The sequence below is a fragment of the Callorhinchus milii genome, unplaced genomic scaffold (assembly GCF_018977255.1).
Source record: "Callorhinchus milii isolate IMCB2004 unplaced genomic scaffold, IMCB_Cmil_1.0 Scaffold2, whole genome shotgun sequence".
Lineage (NCBI taxonomy): Eukaryota > Metazoa > Chordata > Chondrichthyes > Chimaeriformes > Callorhinchidae > Callorhinchus > Callorhinchus milii.
This window is the reverse complement of record NW_024704743.1, coordinates 118,892,729-118,913,441: the sequence shown is the minus strand read 5'-3', so window position 1 is coordinate 118,913,441 and position 20,713 is coordinate 118,892,729. Positions and strand designations below refer to the sequence as shown.

The 20,713-nt window shown below is 44.8% G+C and overlaps 1 protein-coding gene and 1 non-coding gene across 3 annotated transcripts in view; one reads left to right on the top strand and one right to left on the bottom strand.

Annotated features, from left to right (window-relative positions):
* LOC103179706 (carbohydrate sulfotransferase 9) overlaps positions 1 to 16,973 on the top strand; it is a 40,874-nt gene extending 23,901 nt beyond the window's left edge. For both annotated transcript variants that reach the window (XM_007895089.2, XM_007895090.2), the window contains exons 3-4: positions 14,773 to 14,810; positions 15,655 to 16,973. In XM_007895089.2, coding sequence (XP_007893280.1) covers positions 14,773 to 14,810; positions 15,655 to 16,716 — 1,100 coding nt within the window. In that variant the 3' untranslated portion in view covers positions 16,717 to 16,973. The remainder of the gene's footprint in view (positions 1 to 14,772; positions 14,811 to 15,654) is intronic.
* An 822-nt stretch (positions 16,974 to 17,795) lies between these two features.
* trnat-cgu lies at positions 17,796 to 17,869 on the bottom strand. The gene has a single exon. It is a non-coding gene; the product is annotated as a tRNA-Thr (tRNA).
* Between the last annotated feature and the right edge of the window lie 2,844 nt (positions 17,870 to 20,713).

Sequence of the window (20,713 nt, the reverse complement as noted above, 5' to 3'; positions counted from 1 at the left end):
GTATGTTTTGTGGGCAGCCAATTGCGCACAACAGTGGAGAGATAGGGAGGTGCCAGAGAGTGAAGGGATTTGAGTGTGAGGAACTTGAAGTCAATTCGTTCGGTGATGGGAGCCAGTGGAGCCTGGCCAGGCCTGGTAAAATGTGGGTACAGAGTTCGGTCCGAGTCAGTATGTGGGCGGCAGAGTTCTGAATGAGCTGGATCTTGTGAATAGTGGAGCTGGGGAGACCGGCGAGGGGTGTGTTTGAGTAATCCAGGCGGGAGGTGACAAACACATGCACGAGGGTTTTGGCTGCATTTGGGGTAAGATACGGTCGGAGGCGGGCAATGTGGCGGAGGTGGAAGAAGGCGGTCCTGGTCAGGGACTGGATGTGGGGGAGGGAGGACACGTTTTTAGATCCGGTCATATTGGTAGCAATAAATAATGCCTGAATGCCATTTTGCATTCACACGGGGCTGGGTCTCGGAGCGCTGAGCAGTTGCAGAGTTTGACTCCGAGCCAGGGAGAAAGGGGAGGTGACTATAGGTTTCGTCAAAGAGGAAAGTCCTCAGGTATGATCTGAAGGGGCGAAGTGGAGGGATTGAGGCAGGGAATTCCAGAGGTGCGGAGAGTAAAGGAATACTGTATGCACAGCCACAGATGGTGGGGAAGAGGAAATGAGGGATGTGAAAATGATCGAACCGGCTGAGCAAAAGGATGTGAGCAGGTTGAAGAGGTCGGGAGGTGCCAGGGCATGAAGTGATCTGTAGGCGAGTGTGAGGATCTGGCAATCGATCTGCTCTGCGTCAATGAGCCAGTGAAACCTGGCGAGGACTGGGGTGACGGGGACACGGCGTTTGGTACAGGTGAGGATATGGGTGGCAGAGTTTTGAATCAGTTGGATTTTATGAATGGTGGAGCTGAGGAGACTGACAAGGAGGGCAACGGAGAAATCCAGGCGGGAGGTTGATGACAAAAGTGTGGATGAGGGTTTCAGCTGTGTTGGGTGTGAGGTATGGTAGGTAGTGGGCGATATGGTGGAAGTGGAGGAAAATAGTCCTGGACAGGTTAATAATACTAAGAATTTTAATAGATTACACAGGCCTGAGCTGCCAGGCTAGATCTGGGGACGCTGAGAAATTTGTGGCCGCCCGAGTTCCCGAATCAATCAGGGGAGAAATCCCACCTAGGTGTCAATGAACCATGGGCAAGTTTCCTTACTCCACACGCCTCCGTTTACCTAGCAGTAAGTAGGAACCCGGTTGTTAGTCAATTACCAGATCGCTTTGCTGGAGGTAATAATCCCTAAACATTTTTTATTAATGATAATAATTTGGTCACTCAATCCACGACTGTTTGTAGGACACTGATGTGCACAATTAGCTGTCGTTTTTTGCCCACAAAATACATAGTCAATCGACTTTACAGTGTATTTTGTGAAGCGCATTGAGACGTCTCAAATACGTGGTAAGGTGCTATATCGAATGCAGGGAATATTATTAAATCTGATACCTGAAGAAAGGAGAATATCTGAGCAAGAGGCAAAAAGGTTTTAACATGCAGAAATATGTGTGTGTTGGGAGGGGTGACAGGTTTGAGGGAAAGAGTGTACCTAAACCAGAAACATGACACTATTTTAAAGGCAATGATCTGCCCAGTCAGATAAACCCGAGGAGCCGTTGATTTATTATTAATAATAATACTTTCATTTGATACAGTGGCTTTCACGTCGGGAGGTAATCTCAAACCATTTCACAGGATTCAGTGTAAAGTAGTATGGCTGTGTATTTTGTAGGCGAACTCAGCAGCCAATTTGAGCACAGCAACACCCTACAAACAGCCATGAAATGATTGACCAGTTTTATCGGCCATCGCTTTACAACATCTCAATCTCACATCATTGAGACATCGCAAAGTGCCTCACAGAATATACTGTGAAGTGATAGACTGTGTATTTTGTGGGAGAAACACTGATTGTCCTTGAGACGTCCTCCCGACGTGAAAAGCGATGCAATCTTGTTGTTGTTGTTGTTGTTGAAAGCCAGCAGCCAATTACACACAGCAGTGTCCCACAAATAGTTGTGGATTGATCCCCCAGCACAGCACTGAAATGTCAGCCTAAACTGTGTGGGATCAAAGCTTGAACTCACAACCGATTGAGCCAGGATGACACACGCAGACTTCTCCCTGCTGTGTGATATGGTTTAAGTATTTTGGGCACGAGCAAGGGTTGTGTTGTTAAAACTCCCTGGGGGTACTGTAGATTTGTGCACGTGTTGGGAAAACCTCTCGTCTCTACTCAGGAATGTGCATGTCAGAGCTCGTTTAACAGAACTATATACAGCTCCTATTTCATCCTCCTGTAATAAAGCTACAGCAAAAACAACAAATCGCATTTATATAGTTCCTTTCACGTTGGGGGGGGTTGGGTGGAGGTCCCAGGATCCTGAAGGTCCGTCCTTGAACATGCAGCTTGTGATAGCTTTATTAGATAATAATAATAATCATTGTATGTGATATAACACCCTACCTCTGCGACCTCAAACCTTACCGATTCAGTCGCCCCCATCGCTCACCTGCTTGAGTCATGTCCCTCTCCCTACCTGCCCGCCTCACCTTCAGCCTTTGAGTTTATGAGTTTGAGAGGTAGGCCTTGGTGGTTGCGGTCAGAGCCAGAGGTGAGGAGATGTTTCCAAAAAGGATGTATGTCTGCTTAGATCTTGTCAACTTTAAAATTACTCCCTCCTCTCCCCACCCCACCCCCAACCCCACCCGCTCTCCACCTCCCGGTTCAGTTGCAAACTGTCCAGCACTTTGAGTTGTCTCCTGACCTGAAAGGTGTTGGATAAATGTGAATTATATTGTAAAATTTACTGCAGAAGTAACATGGCGCATGTATCCTTTTCCTGGCTCCCCATAACAATGGGAATTTTCCCAAGTGTAGTAGGACATCTACTGTCTTGTTTAAAAACCAAGGTCCTGTGTGCCAAGTCAGTTGGCCATTAAAGATCCCATGGCTCTCCTCAAAAACAAAAGGGGCTTTTCTCCTGGTGTCCTGGCCATCAAACCCCCAGATAAGATTGGTCATTTGGGACGTCCTCCCGACGTGAAAAGCGCTATATCAAATGCAAGGATTATTATTATTATTATTATTCACTTCGTGGCTGTTTGTGGGACACTGCTGTGTGCAATTTGGCTGCCACGTTCACCCCCAAAATACACACAATCACATCATTTTACGGTACGTACTGTGAAGCTCTCCCGTGTCACCTGGATGGCATGATAAGGTGCGATGTCAAATGCATGGATTATTATTATTATTGTGGTTATGCATAATAGCAGCTGCGCTCAACGTTTCTGGCGATGCCCCAGGGGAGGAAAGGAAAAGTCCCAGCCTTTCTCGCTCAACACAGCTTCCTTGTAAGTCAATCGATCGTTGCGTACAGCTGTCTGTTTAGACTGGAGACTGTTAATGTTCTCCGGCAGACTTGGGCTGTGTGTTACGGTGAGCCAGAGTTCCCGGTGCTTTTGCCAACCAAGCATCTTCCTGATCTGGAATGGAGGTGTTTCGGCGCCCTCTGGAGGCAGCCCTTGCACGTGCCTTGCTCGGCACGTTTGCGCGTCAGCCTGACTCGGACTCTCTCTCTCTCTCTCTCTCTCTCTTCCTCGGCAGATAGGTGTGGGTTCAAGCTTTGAGCTCACAGTCCAGACTGGCACTCTGATTCAGTCCTGGGTGGATCGCTGTGTTGTTTGGAAGTTCCGTGCTTCAGGTGAGATCCTTCCAAGCTCCTCTCTGTCTGTTCAGGTGGATGCTAAAGATCCCGTGATCGATAAGAGAAGGGAGTTTCTCCCCGTGTTTCCTGGCCGACATTCCCCCAGATAAAATTGGTCACTCATTTTGCGGCTGTTTGTCGGGCGCTGCTGTGCACAAATGAGCTGCCACTTTCACCTACAAAATACACAGCTAACTACCTTTTATAGTAAAATCCTCTGAGAGTTTTGGATTGTCCTCCAAACAAAACAATAACAATAGCGCCCTTAACGTCTCAAAGTACTTAACAGTGGCGGAGCTCAACACTGAGTAGTGGAGAGGGGGGGAGGTGACCATTGGCTTGGTCGAAGAGTGAAGACTTTAGGTACGACCCAAAGATGGACAAGGAGGATTGAGGCAGTAATTCCATAGTTTCAGGGGGTCGTGGCTGAAGGCACGGCCACCAATGGTGGAGAGGAGGGGACGAGGGACGTGCAGGAGGCTGGAGCCGGCTGAGTGAAGTGGGCGAGAGGAGAAGAATTCTGGGGTGTAAATAGCACCGACGTGAAAAGGTGCTATTTGAGTGCAGCGCAAAGATTATTATCCAATGCTAATATCTGAATATCCATTTGAGCAGCAAAAAGATTTGCTGCATTCAGTGATGAACGTAAAGTTATAACTGTGAGTGGAATTTTCCAACTAACATCTGCATAACCTAGACTTCCAGACTGTTTCTGTTCCTAACTAGGGTACACCCCGCCCTCTCCATCCCCCTCCCCACCCCCCACACACTGAACTCGAAGTCGCCTGGATAAGCATTAAATTATGCGATTGTAGAATAAACAAATCATGTTGACAAGGAAATGCTCAAGGACTGTGATTAAATATTAAGTTTGTTTCATTCTCTGGGGGCAGTATATTATGTGAGCGAGGCCATTGCAGCAATGAAATAGGATAACACTCCTGACATTTGGTATAGAGCCTTTCACATCAGGAGCACATCTCAAAGCCCTTCGAAGGATTTACCGCAAAGTGTAGTGACTATGTTTTGTGAGTGAACGCAGCAGCCAATTTGGCCACAGCGATGTCTTGCAAAATAGAACGGTGAAAGGCCAACGTGTTATGATAGACGCAGTGGATGGGTTCTGATTTACTGTGTGAAGAAAGGTAGAGAATTGAATGTCAATAAAGCACTTGGGCCAAATACACATCGGAACCCGAACTTCTCGCTGCTTGTCCAACTAGGACCACCCTACCCATTAGGCTTTGGCTTGCAAGGTTACAGGAGCTGATTAGGGAGACTCTCAGTGGCTGGTCTGCCTTTCCAAGTCCAGATGATGAGCCAGGCTGCCAGGGCTGTCATCAGCGGTGCCCTGGAATACTCGGTCCTGCCTGGCTCAGGGGAACTGGACTACTGAGAGCGCCACAGAGGGTTGACTCATCTGACTTTCTGTTACCAAGCCCATCACACTGAAGCCAGTTCAGGCTCAAGGAGACCCCGCTTTACCTGCCCCATCCGTAAAAGAGGATTACCTGACAATATTCAAAAAGAGATGGGAGTTTCTCCAGGTGTCCTGGCCATCCATCCCCCAGGTAAAATTAACCATTCACCTCACGGCTGTTGGTGGGCTGCTGTGTGTGCAAATCGGCAGTTGTGTTTTCCTCCAAAAAAAGGTCAGAAACGTTTGTCAGTGATTACAATTTTAAGCAATTTGAGACTAATGATGTGACGAGATGCTTCAAAACGTAAGCGCTTTCTTCCTGCTCTTGAGGAAATGAGAGAGAGACTGGGTGAGGCACATAGTTAAGCACAGCTTGAAATCCTCTCCCCTTCCATAAGCTGTGCAGAGCAATCCGTCCTTAGCATGAGACGTTAAACAGAGGTTTCGCCTGCCTCTTCAGGTGGATACTAAAGATTCCACGACACTATCTGAAATTTTTTTCTCTCTCTCAACAGTACCCCAAATAAAAATGGTCACTCGCTCCTTGGCTGTTTGTGGGACACTGCTGTGCGCAAAATGACTGGCGCGTTTCACCCACAAAATACGCAGTCGATCCACTTCACATTAAATCCTGTGAAGGGTTTTGAGGCGTCTCAACGACGTGATAAGGCGCTATATCAAATGCAAGGATTATTATTATTATTAATTGTACATCTATTTATGCTCCTCCACAAGGATCCTTCACTTCAGCTCACCTTTCCTTCTGCTTGGCTACTGCTGTTCACATCTGCTGTCATCTCCTCTGATTATGCGTCTGTAATCATTTCGTAACTGCCAAAACCATCAGCTTTCTGCTTCTGACATTTCAGTGGAACTGAGTGTATATAATCTGCCCCAAGGTAGGGGGGCAACTTCATTGAGAAAGCCAAAAGGAAGCTTCTTTCCTCTGGATGGTGTTTTAACAGTCAAACATTAACAAAATAATAAGCAGGAATAAAATACATGGTGGTGTTACCACTGCTCCTATCCCACTCGAGTAAAAAAGCAACATACGCTCTTGTTGGTCAGCCTGGTTTAGTCGTTAGAATTCTCCCTCCAAGTTAGAAGGTTGTGGGTTCAAGCCCCATCAGTGGGGAATTAATAATAATAATAATAATTCTTGCATTTGATATAGTGCCTTATCACGTCATTGAGATGACTCAAAGCGCTTCACAGAATATATTGTAAAGTGAATCGACTGTGTATCTTGTGGGCGAAACACGGAGGTCAAATTGCGCACAGCAGTGTCCCACAAACCATTGTGGATTGATTTACCAAATTATTATTATTTATTTTATTATTATTTTTTGGCAACCTAAAATGAGACTTGGAGCTCACAGTACTGAGAGTGAGCTGCATTGTCGGAGGTGCTGTCCTTCATTAAAGCGAGATGAGACATTAAACTGAGGTCCCATCTGCCTGGCCAAACATACCCTGACACTGCTCAAATAGAGAAGGGAGTTTCTCCCTGTGTCCTGGCCAACACTGCCCAGATATAATCGGGCATTCACTTAGTAGCTGTTTGTGGGACATTGCCGTGTGCATATTGGCTGTCAGGTTCGCCCACAAATACACAGTCACTTGTTTTGGTTCCATTGGTCTACGATGGCTGACTGCACTTCATAAATGAGCAGTCAGCAGCATTGACGCATTTACACTGCATGAGAAGGATGATCCCTTGATAGCCCAATAGAGCCTGAGCACATGTCTATGTATGGCCAGGCAACCTCACTGTAGCTCAATCTGACTGTCTCTCACCTGCTTATGATTGCCATGCACAGGCTATTAAAGGCAGATGAAGATCCAAGTCTCAGATTGCCATAACCTGAGGACGGTGAAATACAAGCCGTCTGCTTGAATACATTATAATTATATATATATATATTATATATAAGCCCACTCCTTCTCCCGTATTCGATCACGGCTGAAACCTTTGCCTTCGACTGTTCTTACGGTCACCTTCTCCCTCCCTCAGACTCGGGGTCAGCCTCCGCCACCGTTAAGCACTCCGAGATTCTGCCGTGCGTGAAGGGTGCTATGCAACTGCAAGTTGTTGTTGTTGCTCTAGGTCATGTATATATATATATATATATATATAGTTTTATATATACTGCATAAGCAACATTTTTAAGTGGTGAATATTACCTGTTTGGTAATGTAAGATGGACAAGGCAACAAGATGCAATCAAGAGCAATACTAATTTACATTTGTAGAGAAAGCTTTTCACGTTGACACGATGTCACAAAGTGCTTCACAGGACTCGCCATAAAGTGGAGTAACTGCGTTCAGTTTTGTGCATAGCAATGTCTCACAAACAGCCATGAAGTGAATGATTGATTTTTGTTTTTCTGGAGGATTGTTGGCCAGGACATCAAGAAAAACTTCCCATCTCTTTTCAAATATCTGTCGTGCCATGAGATCTTTAATATCCAACAAAGCAGGCAGATGGGACCTTGGTTTAATGTCTCATCTGATGGACCTCACCTCTCTGGAGTGGGGGTTGGGGGGTATCTAACTAATCTGCCTAATTCTGAGTTGGATAACCCAAACTATTACCAAATGCAAAAAAACCTGCCTCAGATTTAAAAAAGATGGCAGGAACAGGGTGAAACTCCCTTTTCTTTTTGAGGAGTGCCATGAGCTCTTTAATGTCCACCCAAAAGAGGCAGCAAGGCTTCGGATTAGCATCTTATCTGGAGGATAGCATCACTTACCTGGGAGGATGTGCTGCCATCTACTGGTTTGGGCCGGTGTTCTATACGGAAAACTGCAAATTTTACCCCGGAATTGCTCAAGAGGCTTCTTCCTCAATCAGATCACTTACATAGAGTTACGTAGAGTGATACGACACCGAAACAGGTTATTCGGCCCAGCTGGACCACACACACCGCTGTTCATACCTCACAAAAACAGCAGCTTCCCTTGAAAAGCGAATTGCCTGCTCTAGTCCAGTCCAGCTAATTGTTTCCTTTAACCTTCAGTAAATCTTTGCTGAAGAGTCAAAAAAAAAGTCACCCCGCTTTACAGTACAGTCTGTGAAGCGCTTTGAGACATCTCAAAAGACGTGATAAGGCACTATATCAAATGCAAGGATTATTATTATTGTTAGTCAATCATCACTCCTTTAGCCCAGCAAAAGAAAAGAAGAAAAAGTGATATCAATGGCAATCTATGCGATTTTAGCTGGTTAGACTCTAGCTGTTACCCCCAACACACACTCTGGGATCCCCAAGCCTTGGCTCTTGCCAACCTACACCTAATACTTTTTGGAATTAGGTAAACAGGATACGTCCCTCCAGGGAGAGAGAGAGCCCATGCCATTCCAACAATCAGTCTCTGGGATTTCCATGTGTAGGTCGGATGCCTGGAATTCTCAGATTGGTTTGGATTCTCTCAATCATAATGATAGGTTTACGTGTGTGTCAGACACCTGGCTGATCGAAAGTAACACCACTCCCTGCGCTTAAAATGCCAAGGTAGTACTTTTCCTACTGACTTAACACAGTAACCATAATATCACAACATGGACTGCCAGGCCATCTATACAAGATGGCAGGCAAGAAGACCTTATCACTTAACTCCAGCATTTATCCCAACCCACACTCTGAAGGTCCCCAAGCCTTGGCTCTCGTCAACCTGCACCTAATATTCTCCTGAATTATAAAAGCAGGATGCAACCCACTGGTGAGAGACAGAGGGGGAGTTTGCATTCCATTCTAGCCACAGGGAAATTTCCATGTGTAGGTGGATATGCACGTAGAACTCTCGGTCTGATTTGGATCTCTTGAGCACCGTGATGTGATTCCACGTCTGGCAGACGCCTGACTGATCACAAAGAAAATTAGCAACATTAACAAATAGTCCCTTGAATGTCCTTGGGTAGTCACTTGTGGAGTCTTAGAGTGTAGTGGTTAGAGCACTCGCCTCGCAAGCGAGAGGACCTGGGTTTGATCCCCTGGCAGGGCAAAACCTTGGGCAAGTTTCCTTACTCCACACGTCTCCGTTTACCTCGCAGTAAGTAGAAACCCGGTTGTCAGTCGATTGGCAGATCACTTTCTGGTGGTAATAATCCCTCCAAATAATATTTTTTTTCACTCAATCCACGACTGTGTATGGGACATTGCTGTACTCAATTGGCAGCAGCGTTTTGCCCACACAGTCAATTCACATAACAGTGTATTCTGTGAAGCGCTTTGAGATATCTTGCAGACATTTGCTATATCAAATGCAAGGATTATTGTTAATATTATTATTATCCTTTGCACTGAAACAAAATTTCAGAGACATTTCTGAGTTCAGCCCAAGTCGAATAGCACCAGCAATTGCAGAAAACACCTCAAAATGGTCTCACAGCTGGGCTGCAGCACAATTTACCTTCAGATTGTGCTGTTCAGCCTATGTTAACATTGTGTTCCCTTATGTCTCTTTATGGGACATTGCTGGCACATATTGCTGCCTCAGTTGCTTACAAAACTAGCACCAATTCATGAACACTACACCTTTAATAAGAAGCCTTGCATTTGATATAGCACCTTTCATGTCAGATAGATGCCTCAAAATGCTTTACAGGTTCACTGCAAATTGTAGTGACTGTGTATTTTGTAGGTGAATACAGCAACCAAGTTGCACACAGCAATGTCCCATCAACATCCATGAAGTGAATCATCAATTTTACTTGGGGGATTGTTGGCCAGGACGCTGGGAGAATCTCCCTTCTCTTTTCGAATAGCCCCACGGGATCTTTAGCATCCACCTGAACAGGCAGACAGAACCTCAGTTTAACGTCTCATCTGAAGGCTGGCACCTCCAACAAGGCAGGGCTGCCCTGGCTATGTATTCACGTGTCAGGCGAGACATTAAAAGTTCAAACAAAAACAGACAGAGCTGGGAAAACTCAGCAGGGGCTGGAGTTCAAAGTTCTGCCATGGGACTCTCGCCTTTCAGTCATAAGTTTGCGGGTTCAAGCCCAACATCGAGAATCACACAGTCTACAGTGACGCACGAGTGCTGGGGTTGTATTACATATATACGTTATGGTAAAATCCAGTGAAGCACTTTTGAGTCATTGGTTGTCCTGATGTGAAAGATGCTGTATCAAATGTAAGGATTGTTATTATTACTGCTGTGCACAATTGGCTGCCACGTTTCGTCCACAAAATATACAGTCAATTCACTTTACAATATATCCTCTGAAGCGCTTTGAGACGACGCGAAGATGTGATAAGGCACTATATCAAATGCAAGGATTATTATTAATATTGTTATACTGTCAAGTCTTTTACCATTTGGAACCTTCCTTTTAATATGTCAGCGATGATCGCTGACTGTCTCAGACCTGGAACTTTACAAATATCCTGCAAAACAACAAGAAAATAGTTCACCAGTTCAGCTACCTCCGCAAAGCATTCCTGTGAATTGGTGAGGCATGGCTTATTGATTCTAAATCCACACTGACTCCCTGGTGTGGCCTCTTGTACTCACTTGGAAATCAGTCATACTTGGAGTTTTCCCATCCCCTTTCATAACCCCAAAGCATCAAAACAGCCATAGCACAGCGTAAACTTTTGTGTCAGGAGTACGTATCAAAGCAATTCAGAGGATGTACTGTACAGTGTAGTGACTGTGTGTTTTGTAGGCGAATGCAGATGTCCATTTATGCACAGCAATGTTCCACAATCAGCCATGAAGTGAATGATCAATTTTATTTGGAGGATTGTTGGCCAGGACACCAGGAGAAACACCCTTCTCTTTTCAAATCATGCCACAGAATCTTCACAGTCCACTGAACAGACACAGACAGGACCTTCAAAAGGATCGAAGACAAACCAACCCTTTCTTTTTAACGAACAAATCAATGAACCTATACTCTAAAACACCTCCTCAGGTTATGTTCAGACCTGTTAAAGGTAGACTGCATTAACAAGGCTATCTGTGGCCTGTAATTGCCTCCATTTGTCAAAATATTTGAAGCACAGTAGTTTTAAAAAGAAGAAAATTGTACAATGATTCAAAAGAACTTGCTTGTAAAACCTGCATGCTGACAGGATTTCAATTACATGCTATTCAATATTTTACCATAGTTGCCTCCTTAGATTAGAAAGCACCACACATCAGTTACGTTCAAGAAAATGATCCTTCAAAAGCAAACATGTATCCCTTTGGTTGTTTTTAATGTAATTTTGATGTACTCTTCCATTTTATTGGGGAAGAGGAAGGGGGGTGGGGGAAAGGGGAATTTGTGTGGAGTATAAACACCAGCACGCACTAGTTGAGCCGTAGGACCTGTTTCTGTTTCCTGCCACTCTATGTAAATACTAATAATAATAATCCTTGCATTTGATAAAGCGATTTAGGGGAGGGAGCAAATCGGAGGGAATCTGAAATGGATTTATAATCCTTGCATTTAATATAGCACCTTATCACGTTGACTGGTTGTGGGGTACTGCTGTGCGCAGTTGGTTGCTGCGTTTCGCCCACAAAATACACAGTCACTCCACTTTACAGTAAATTCTGTGAAGCGTTTTGAGACGTCTCGAAGACGCGATCAGGCACTATGCCAAATGCAAGGATTATTATTATTATTATCAAGAGGGTTTTGATCTCCTCTAATCTCCTATTAGAACAACAGCACTATTTGCTCCAAACGAAATTGTTCAATATCGGACTCCTCTGTGGGTTGTCTAAACCAGGGCAGAGTCAACAACAAAACAACAACAACTTGCATTTATAAAGCGCCCTTCATCTCTGCGGCCTGAACCCACAGAGCTTCCAAAGGATTGCCGTGTGTCTCCACCTGGGTCAATGGATGGGGGAGAAGTGGGCTCTCATTAAGATTCACAAGTGTTTGCCCCATGTCATTTCTTGCGCAAGGATCTTGGCTTTGAACACAACACTTGTGTGTGTGTGTGTGTGTGTGTGTATGTGTTTCTTGTGACCGGGCATCTCATTTGTACCTTATGTACCTTCCAAACAACCCATCTGCACAAGTGAGGCTCATGTTAGCAGTGCCCAGTGAAAAGTAAAGTCCAACACTATTGTATTAACTCACGGACCGAATCCTTTTTCTTACTTGAAATGGTTCGGACAACAACTTGGGAGCAGCAGAAGAGAGAGATGCTTTATTTTCTCCTTTCAAAAATAGTTCAAAACAAAACATATATACACGCACAAAGCGGATCTCATTAGGTGACAAAAAAGCACAGTTTATAAAGGCATTCATTAATTGCCAGATTTTCGGAGCCAGCCGGGCAAAGCTTCACCAAGTGACAGGGCAGTGTATTAATAACACTAAGAATGAAGTTTCCCAGGAACTGCTGAACCACCACAGGAAGTGGCTCTGCATTCTTATGAGCAGTCTCGACAATCGAGTTCTGTTTTTATATTGAGCATAATTAGTAAATATGAGCAGCGGGAGAGAAAGGCACAGCCCGGCCACACTGCCAACCCTTCACTTCATTTTCTTCAATCAACATCAACTCAAGACTTCTTCTTTTATGCCCTGGATTTCCAAGCCCATTAACTCGCTGGTCCAGCCAAGTCTTTGCAGAACAGAACAGATTGTGCAATATCTTCTGGGAACTGCGCTCGGGGGAACATGTCCCACTCTGTGGGAAATACTCAGTGCAGCCAGTCTGACCAGACCCCCCCCCACCCGCCTGCTCCCCTCCCCACTCCCCCACAGTACACCAACCCCCGCCCCCATAGGAGGGTGACTAAAGACACAGTCAAAGAGGAAGGTCTTGAGATGTGCCTTGAAAGGAGGCAAGGAAGGGAACAAGGCCAAGGGACTGTGGGATGGAGTTCCAGAGGGTAGGGGCAGAGAGTCTGAAGGCCCGACCGCCGATGGTGGGGTGGGCCGGGTGAGGGACATGGAACAGGTCAGAGCCCAGAAACAAGCTGAGTTGATGCGTTGACACCCTGTTGATGGGTGGATCTACTGGTACATAACGTACATTGCAACAACATTGCAATTGGTTTTCCATGTAAAAAGGAAGCCTCACTCCTCAGTTGACCCTAACTACTACTGGTACTATTCCTAGACTCTACGCTCTTTACCTCAGACTCCCAACACTTCCCTTCGCAGGTGTTCATATTGTGCAGAGTCTAGCAGCCTGTGTCCCCTCCCGCACCAGGCTCCGCGAGCCTATCACCCCCATCCTCGCACAGGTCCACTGACTCCCCAGCTCCCACCGCATCAAAATTTCAAATCCCTCTGTGGTCTTCCCCCAACCTACATCTGTGACTTTCCTCGATGTTCCCTTGGTCTGCTTCATGCCCCTCACCCCACCATCGGCCTGCAGGCTTTCAACCATTCTGTCCCCCACACTCTCTGGAACTATGGAGTCCTGTAGTGTAGTGGTGAGAGCACCCGCCTCGCAAGCGAGAGGACCCAGGTTCAATTCTCAGGCAGGCCGAAACCATAGCCAAGTTTCCTTACTCCACATGCCTCTGTTTACCTAGCAGTAATTGGAACCCAGTTGTTAGTCGATTGGCGGATCGTTTTCTGGGGGGGATTAATCCCTTCAAAAATAAATATAATAATTTGGTCACTCAATCCATGACTGTTTGCGGGACATTGCTCAGTTGGCTGCCGCGTTTCGCCCACAAAATATACACTCAATTCACTTTACAGTATATAGTGTGAAGCACGTTGAGGCGGCTCAATGATGTGTTAAGGCTCTATATCAAATGCAAGGATTATAACTCCATTCCAGATTCCCTCCAATTTGCTCCCTCCCCTCTTACAAGTCACGTCCCAAAAAGTATCTCTTTGACCGTGCCTTTTCCCTCCCACCCCCCCCCCTCATCTCCCATCTCCAACTCGGCTGTCTAGCCAGCATTGTGAAGCGCTTTGAGACGTCCTCCTGACATTACAGGCGCTGAGTAAATATAACTTGTGCTGTGTTATTCCCAGGGCTATGTCTTTTAAGTCTTGCACAGATTAAAAGATTGACCTTTCTGCACTGGCCAGTCTTTTTAATGGTTGTCATCATGGAATGTTTTTCTGGATGAAAGGCACTGTATAGGGCTCAAGTCTTTCAGCTGTTGTTAGATTCCTAGTTAGGGCACTGACCCACACTGGTTTTAATCCCCAGTAACAACTCCAAACGCAGATTAACAGAATTATCTGCGCGAGTGAATATTGTGGTTAGAGAAGAGAAATTTGTGAAGAGGATGTATGCTTTGTGCTTCTCTTTATAAGAAACACCTGAGTGTTTTGCAGTGTGCAATTTGTAGGTAAACTTGCACTTTTTTTTGGTACTAACATAGTCTAGGCTGACGTTCCAATGCAGTGTTGGGGTGGGTGGCTGGGGGGGAAGAGAGAGAAGGGGTGGTGGGTTATCAGAGGTGCCGTCCTTCGGATGAGATGTTAAAGCAAGGTCCCGTCTGATAAATGCTTTACACACTGAAATGGCGTAAATCTAGAACCAGCTGGAATTTCTCCTCTTTGAAGTAGTTCATGGCATTCATTATTTAATTCCTGTATGTTACCTGTCTCTGTTATATCTGTTAATACTCCCGTGTAAACCAGCCCTCATATTTGCTCTGTTCTCTTTTAGTGCCGAGATACAAAATGCAGGAGGACCCAAACAAAAAGGTAATTGGAATATTTGGGAAATGTATTTTTTGGGGTTCAACCAGGTGTGGGACATATGCGAAAACGTCATCACCTTGCTTAAGAGTATCCAAATCATCACCTACACGTGGAAATTGTCATGTATTGGGGTGCACACTCTCTTCCCGTTAAACACATCCTGCTTACCTGATTCCGGGAGTATAAAATTTATATATACAGTCGATCCATTCTACAGTATATCCAGTAAAGTGCTTTAAGACGTCTCAATGATGTGATAAGATGGTATATCAAATGCAAGAATTATTATTATTATTATTAATCAGTTTGGCATATCTCAAGGTAAATTTCCAATCTGAGCATTCAAGGAAGTTATTCTCAGAATGAGGGAAGAATTCTGTCTACGTCTCCTCAGTTCTTTTAGTACTTTTAGTCTGCAGTGCACTTTGAAGTAAAGAATGTATGAATAAAAAGTGAGTGAAATCGACTGAAAAGTTACATTCTTTCACCCTGAATATCGCTGACAGCATGTTGTAATTGGATTTCACTGTTTCCAGTGACCTTAGGGACAGAATACTATTTTTTACCCATATATTCTTCAGACTCTCTCTTCACCTTGTAGTAATAATAATCCTCACACTGATAACTATCCTTACATTTCATAATAGCGCCTTCCATGTCTCAAAGCGCTTCAAGAATTCACCGTAAAGTATATCCTCTGGATATAACTCCATGCCTCAATCCCCCCACCTCACCCCCTCTTTATCTGTCTTTAAATTCCACCTGAAGACCTGCCAGGAGAATTGTTGGCCAGGACACTGGGAGAAACTCCCTTCTCTGCCTTATATCTCCCTCGTTCTCTCGACAGGAATGGAATAAACAGTTCAGAAGCGCAGGGAGAAATGCCACAACCTTTACGAATGGGAAGGTCGGACAAATTGGGAAGAGCTTCTGGCCGACGCAAACTAATGAGACGTTCGAGGAAGCGGGTGAGTCGTTGAAGCACAAACTAGCAGAACAGAAGAAGATGAGAAACTTATTGATAAAAAAGTACTTGTATCCCATCAGCTATCAGTTGGCCTTCCGTCCCCCCAACAGGACTCAACAGGTGACGGACGGAAGCCAAGAGAAACGCAAAGCTTTGCTGGCCGAGTTCTGTCAAAAGTATCACTCAACTCGGCATCGGGCGTCCTTGATACGACTCGTGTCCCGGATTTATGTGGAGGACAAGTATAAACTCCTGTACTGTGAGGTGCCCAAGGCTGGTTGCTCAAACTGGAAACGCATATTAATGGTACTGAATGGCTTGGCCTCGTCCCCAGACAATATCTCGCACGACTCTGTGCACTACAGCAAAAGCCTACGGAGGCTGGACAGCTATAACATTAAGGACATCCACGATCGCTTCAGCACTTACACCAAGGTGGTGTTCGTCAGGGACCCCATGGAGAGATTGGTGTCGGCATTCAGGGACAAGTTCGAGCACTCCAACAACTATTACCACCCGGTATTCGGCAAGGCCATCCTGAAGAAATACCGAGTCAACGCAAGTGTGGAGGCGCTGGACACAGGATCGGGGGTGACCTTCAGAGAGTTTGCTCAGTACCTGCTGGACGCACAGCGGCCTGTGGGGATGGACATTCACTGGGAGCAGATCAGCAAGCTCTGCTCGCCTTGTCTGATCGACTATGACTTTATCGGTAAGTTCGAGACCTTGGAGACGGACGCCAACCACTTCCTGAAGCTAATCGGAGCTCCCCCAGGCCTCCACTTCCCCAGCTTCAAAGACAGGCACTCCACCGACGAGAGGACTACCCCCACAGTGGTCCAACAATACTTGGCTCAGCTTTCCTCTGTGGAAAGGCAGAAGACCTATAACTTTTATTACCTGGATTACTTGATGTTCAACTACTCCATGCCACGTTTTTAATTCGTACCGAATCAAAGAGGTTATTTTATTGACAGATGTTAATATATTTTGCGATCGATGTGTAGGGGTTTCCGGTTTATTGTGACGCGCGTGAGACAATGTTTCTTGTGCGTCGTATGAAGCAGGATTTTTATCGTGACTGTAGTGAGGCTATTTACTGTTTGAAAGAAGTTACGTTGGGCAATTACAGGTTTCATTCCACCCTCTCATTATTTTTATTAATAATAATATTCACATTTGGCATAACGCTTTTCACGTCTGGGGGACATCTCAATGCACTTAACAGTATATACTGTGAAGTGCAGTGACTGTGTATTTGTAGGTGAACGAGACAGACAATTTGCACACAGCAATGTCCCACAAATAGCCATGAAGTGAATGGCCAATTTTTATTTGGAGAGGGGAATTGTTGACCAGGAAACCGGAGTAAATGGGCTGCCACATTTGCCTACAAGCACACAGTCACTACACTTCACAGTAAATCCTGTGATGCACTTTTGAAGGCCTCCTGACATGAAAGGAGCTATACTGAATGCAAGGATTACAATTATTATGATCAGTTCAGTGAATATGGTTAGGTTGGTGCTGATTGATACTGTTGGTGAGTCAAGAGTTGGTCTCATTGACCCATTTGTGCATTATGTATGCTTTTTGTGAATGTGACTGAATTCCTTGCATTGTGCTTTCAAATGGAACAACCAGTGAATCCGAGATAATGGAAATGTTGTAAATACTTGAATGATGGTGAATCTCCACTTTTATTATTATTGATCGCAATGTTCCTTTTTATAACAACCCTTGCATTTGATACAGCGCCTTATCACGTCATCGAGACGTCTCAAAGCGCTTCACAGGATATACTGTAAAGTGGATTGACTGTGGATTTTATGGATGAAACGGGGCAGCCGATTGCGCACACTAGTGTCCCACAAACAGTTGTGGATTGAGTGACCAAATTATTAGGTTTTTTTAAGGGATTATTACCCACAGAAAGTGATCAACCAATCGATTAACAACTGGGTTCCTACTTACTGCTAGGTAAACAGAAGTATGTGAAGTACGGAAACTTGCCTCAGGTTTAATTCTGCCCAGGAATCGAACCTGGGTCCTCTCGCTTACGAGGCGAGTTCTCTAACCACTAAGCTACAGACTCCACTATACAAAATATAACAATAATCCTTATATTTGGCACAGTACCTTTCATGTCCGGAGGATGTCTCGAAGCATTTCACAGGATATACTTTGAAGTATATTAATGGTATGTTTTTTCTTTGGGTATTGTAGGTCAGGACACTAGGAGAAACTCCCTTCTCCAAGTCGATTTGTCCACTCATAACATTCTGATTTGAAAAATAATAATTCTTGCATTTGGTACAGCACCTTTCAGGAGGATGTCTCAAAACACTTCACAGGATACACTGTAAAATAACTATATAGATATATATAAATTTGTAGGCATACGCAACAGCCCAATTGTGCACAGCAATGTCGCTCAAACATTCGTGAAGTGAGTGACCGATTTTATTCTAATGTGGGATTGTTTGGCCAGGACCCTGGAAGGACTCCCATCTCTTTTCGAATAGTGCCATAGGATCTTTGAGCCGATCTCCCGACATGTTGCTATGCCAAATATAACGATTGTTCTTATTAATAATTAAACTATCCCTATTTAAGTTTGCTTTGGTCGTGAAAGACACCGACTCAAATCTAGAAGTGTTTTATTCTGTAAATTCTGTTGCAGCTCAGACACACACAGCCTTTCCAAAGTTATTGTTGTTAATCTCACACTCTCCAGGTTGATGCTCCAAGGCTAGGTTAGGAGGAGCTCACAAAATATACAGTCAATCCACTTTACAGTATATTCTGTGAAGTGCTTTGAGACGTCTTGAAAATGTGATAAGGCGCTACATCGAATGCATGCATTTATTATTATTGTTGTCAGAGGTGCTGACCTACAGATGAAGTGTTACCGTGAGCTCCCATCTGAGCCTGTTCAGGTGAACGTTAAAGATCCCATGGCACGACTTGAAAAGAGAAGGGACTTTCTCTACCACGGTCCTGGCTTACAATCCCCCATTGGTCTCATTCCCTTCATGGCTGTTTGAGGGACATTGCTGGGCGCAAATTGACTGCTACATGCACCTACAAAAAAAAGTCACTCCACTTCACAGCAAAATGCTGTGAAGCACTTTTGAATTGTCTTGACGACATTACAAGACGCTTTTATCAAATGTAAGGATTATTATTAAGCATTATTATTAACCACTATCACTGTAGATATTTTGTCAATTTGTAACATTTGATACAAATTTTCCAAACACTTTGCTTTACATCCTCCTTATCTTTCCTCTCACATGCAGACTTTGTGAATCGTGTAACATCCTTAACATTCGAGAAGCTTCCTGTTTTACGATGTTATACGATATGCCCGCATTGTACACTGAATAAAACACAGACTTCCCTAACTATTAACCATAGTTAACTTCAAAAATAACCGATAGGGCAGGACAGTTTTGTATTGAAATGTCTTCCTGGTTGTAAAGGGGAGTAAGTGTGTGGTGGTGATGTTGCTAGGACTGTGACGATTTCACAGTAACAAAGCAGCATTAAATAAAATTTACCGTGCTTCTTCCCATTAACAATACAACTTGCATTCAATGCCTCAGAGCGCTGGACAGTGATGGGATTGGATGCCAAGCAAAGGAGAAGAGGGAGATGTCCGTAGAAGAGGTCAAAACGGTAAGTTTTAACATAGGATTTAAAGGCAGATTGAGAGGGAGTGAGGTGGAGGGATACCTGCTTCATGTCCTCCCGCTCTCTCTGCCCAGGTGGGCTTTCAGCCATTTTGCTCTCACTCTCTGGATGTCTGTCATGGAGTCCCTCTGATCCGCTCCCTCCCTCTCTCCCCTTTTTCAAGGTCAGTCTCGAGACTTACCTTTTTGATCATCTTTCCCCACTCACACCCTCAGCTCCCACTCCCAGCTCGGGTCCCGGCTTGGAGCAGCGTCAAGCGCTTTGGGACATCCTCCCAACATGAAAGGAGCTGTCTAACTGTATATTGTGTTATGCTGTTTTACCTGAATATTGGGTAGTATTTCTGCCAGCTCAAAGTTGGTTTGGATTTTGCTCCTCTGACCCCCACACCCCGAGACATCCTCTCAACATAAAAGCACCTCCTCCCCGCACACCTGCTCCCCTCTCCCCCAACCCATCCCAGCAGCGTCAAGTCAAGCACTCCCAATACGTTGTTCCGATGTGCTGTATAAATGTATATTGTGTTGTGAAGATTGTACTTTTTTTTGATAATTCACTGTGATCCTTGAATAAAACAATGTCCTAGAGACTTACAATTCCAGTCATTCCTTATTCTGATTTACATGCTTTTTCCAAATGGTTCAGCTCGGGTCCGAAACTCTCTCTCTCCAGCGCCTTGGGACCTTCTCCTGACATACAAATGTAATTTTGTTGTTGTTGTTGTTGTCTGCCAAGCTTCCCCGCTGCTTGTTCAGCTAGGACCGCCTTACCCGTTAGGGCTTTGGATTGCAGGGTTAACAGGAGCCGAGTGGGAAGAAATTTGTATTGGCTGACATTTGTGTTCTGGTAGTGACCTTTATACTAACCTCCCCTCTCAGATATACACAGATAGCAGTTGTTAAATCAATCTCTCTCTTTCTCACACACACAAATACACCACAACATGATTTATATCATGGCATCGCAGCGTCAAGCACCATGGAATCCTAGCCCTGAATGTCCACGTTGCTTCCAGCTGAGTCTGTTTATAGTCCCTTTGCCAATGTATGACAACAACAACGACAAGCATTTATATAGTGCCCTTCATCCAGGATGGCGTCTCAGAGCGCATTTGAGCCGAATTAGTGTTTGCCACAAAAAGTGACCTTAATCGTGAACTGGTCTTCATGAGCGCTCCGAGACTCTGTTTGCCGTGAAGGGCGCAATATAAATGCAAGTTGTTGTTGTCTTTGTCCAATCTCCT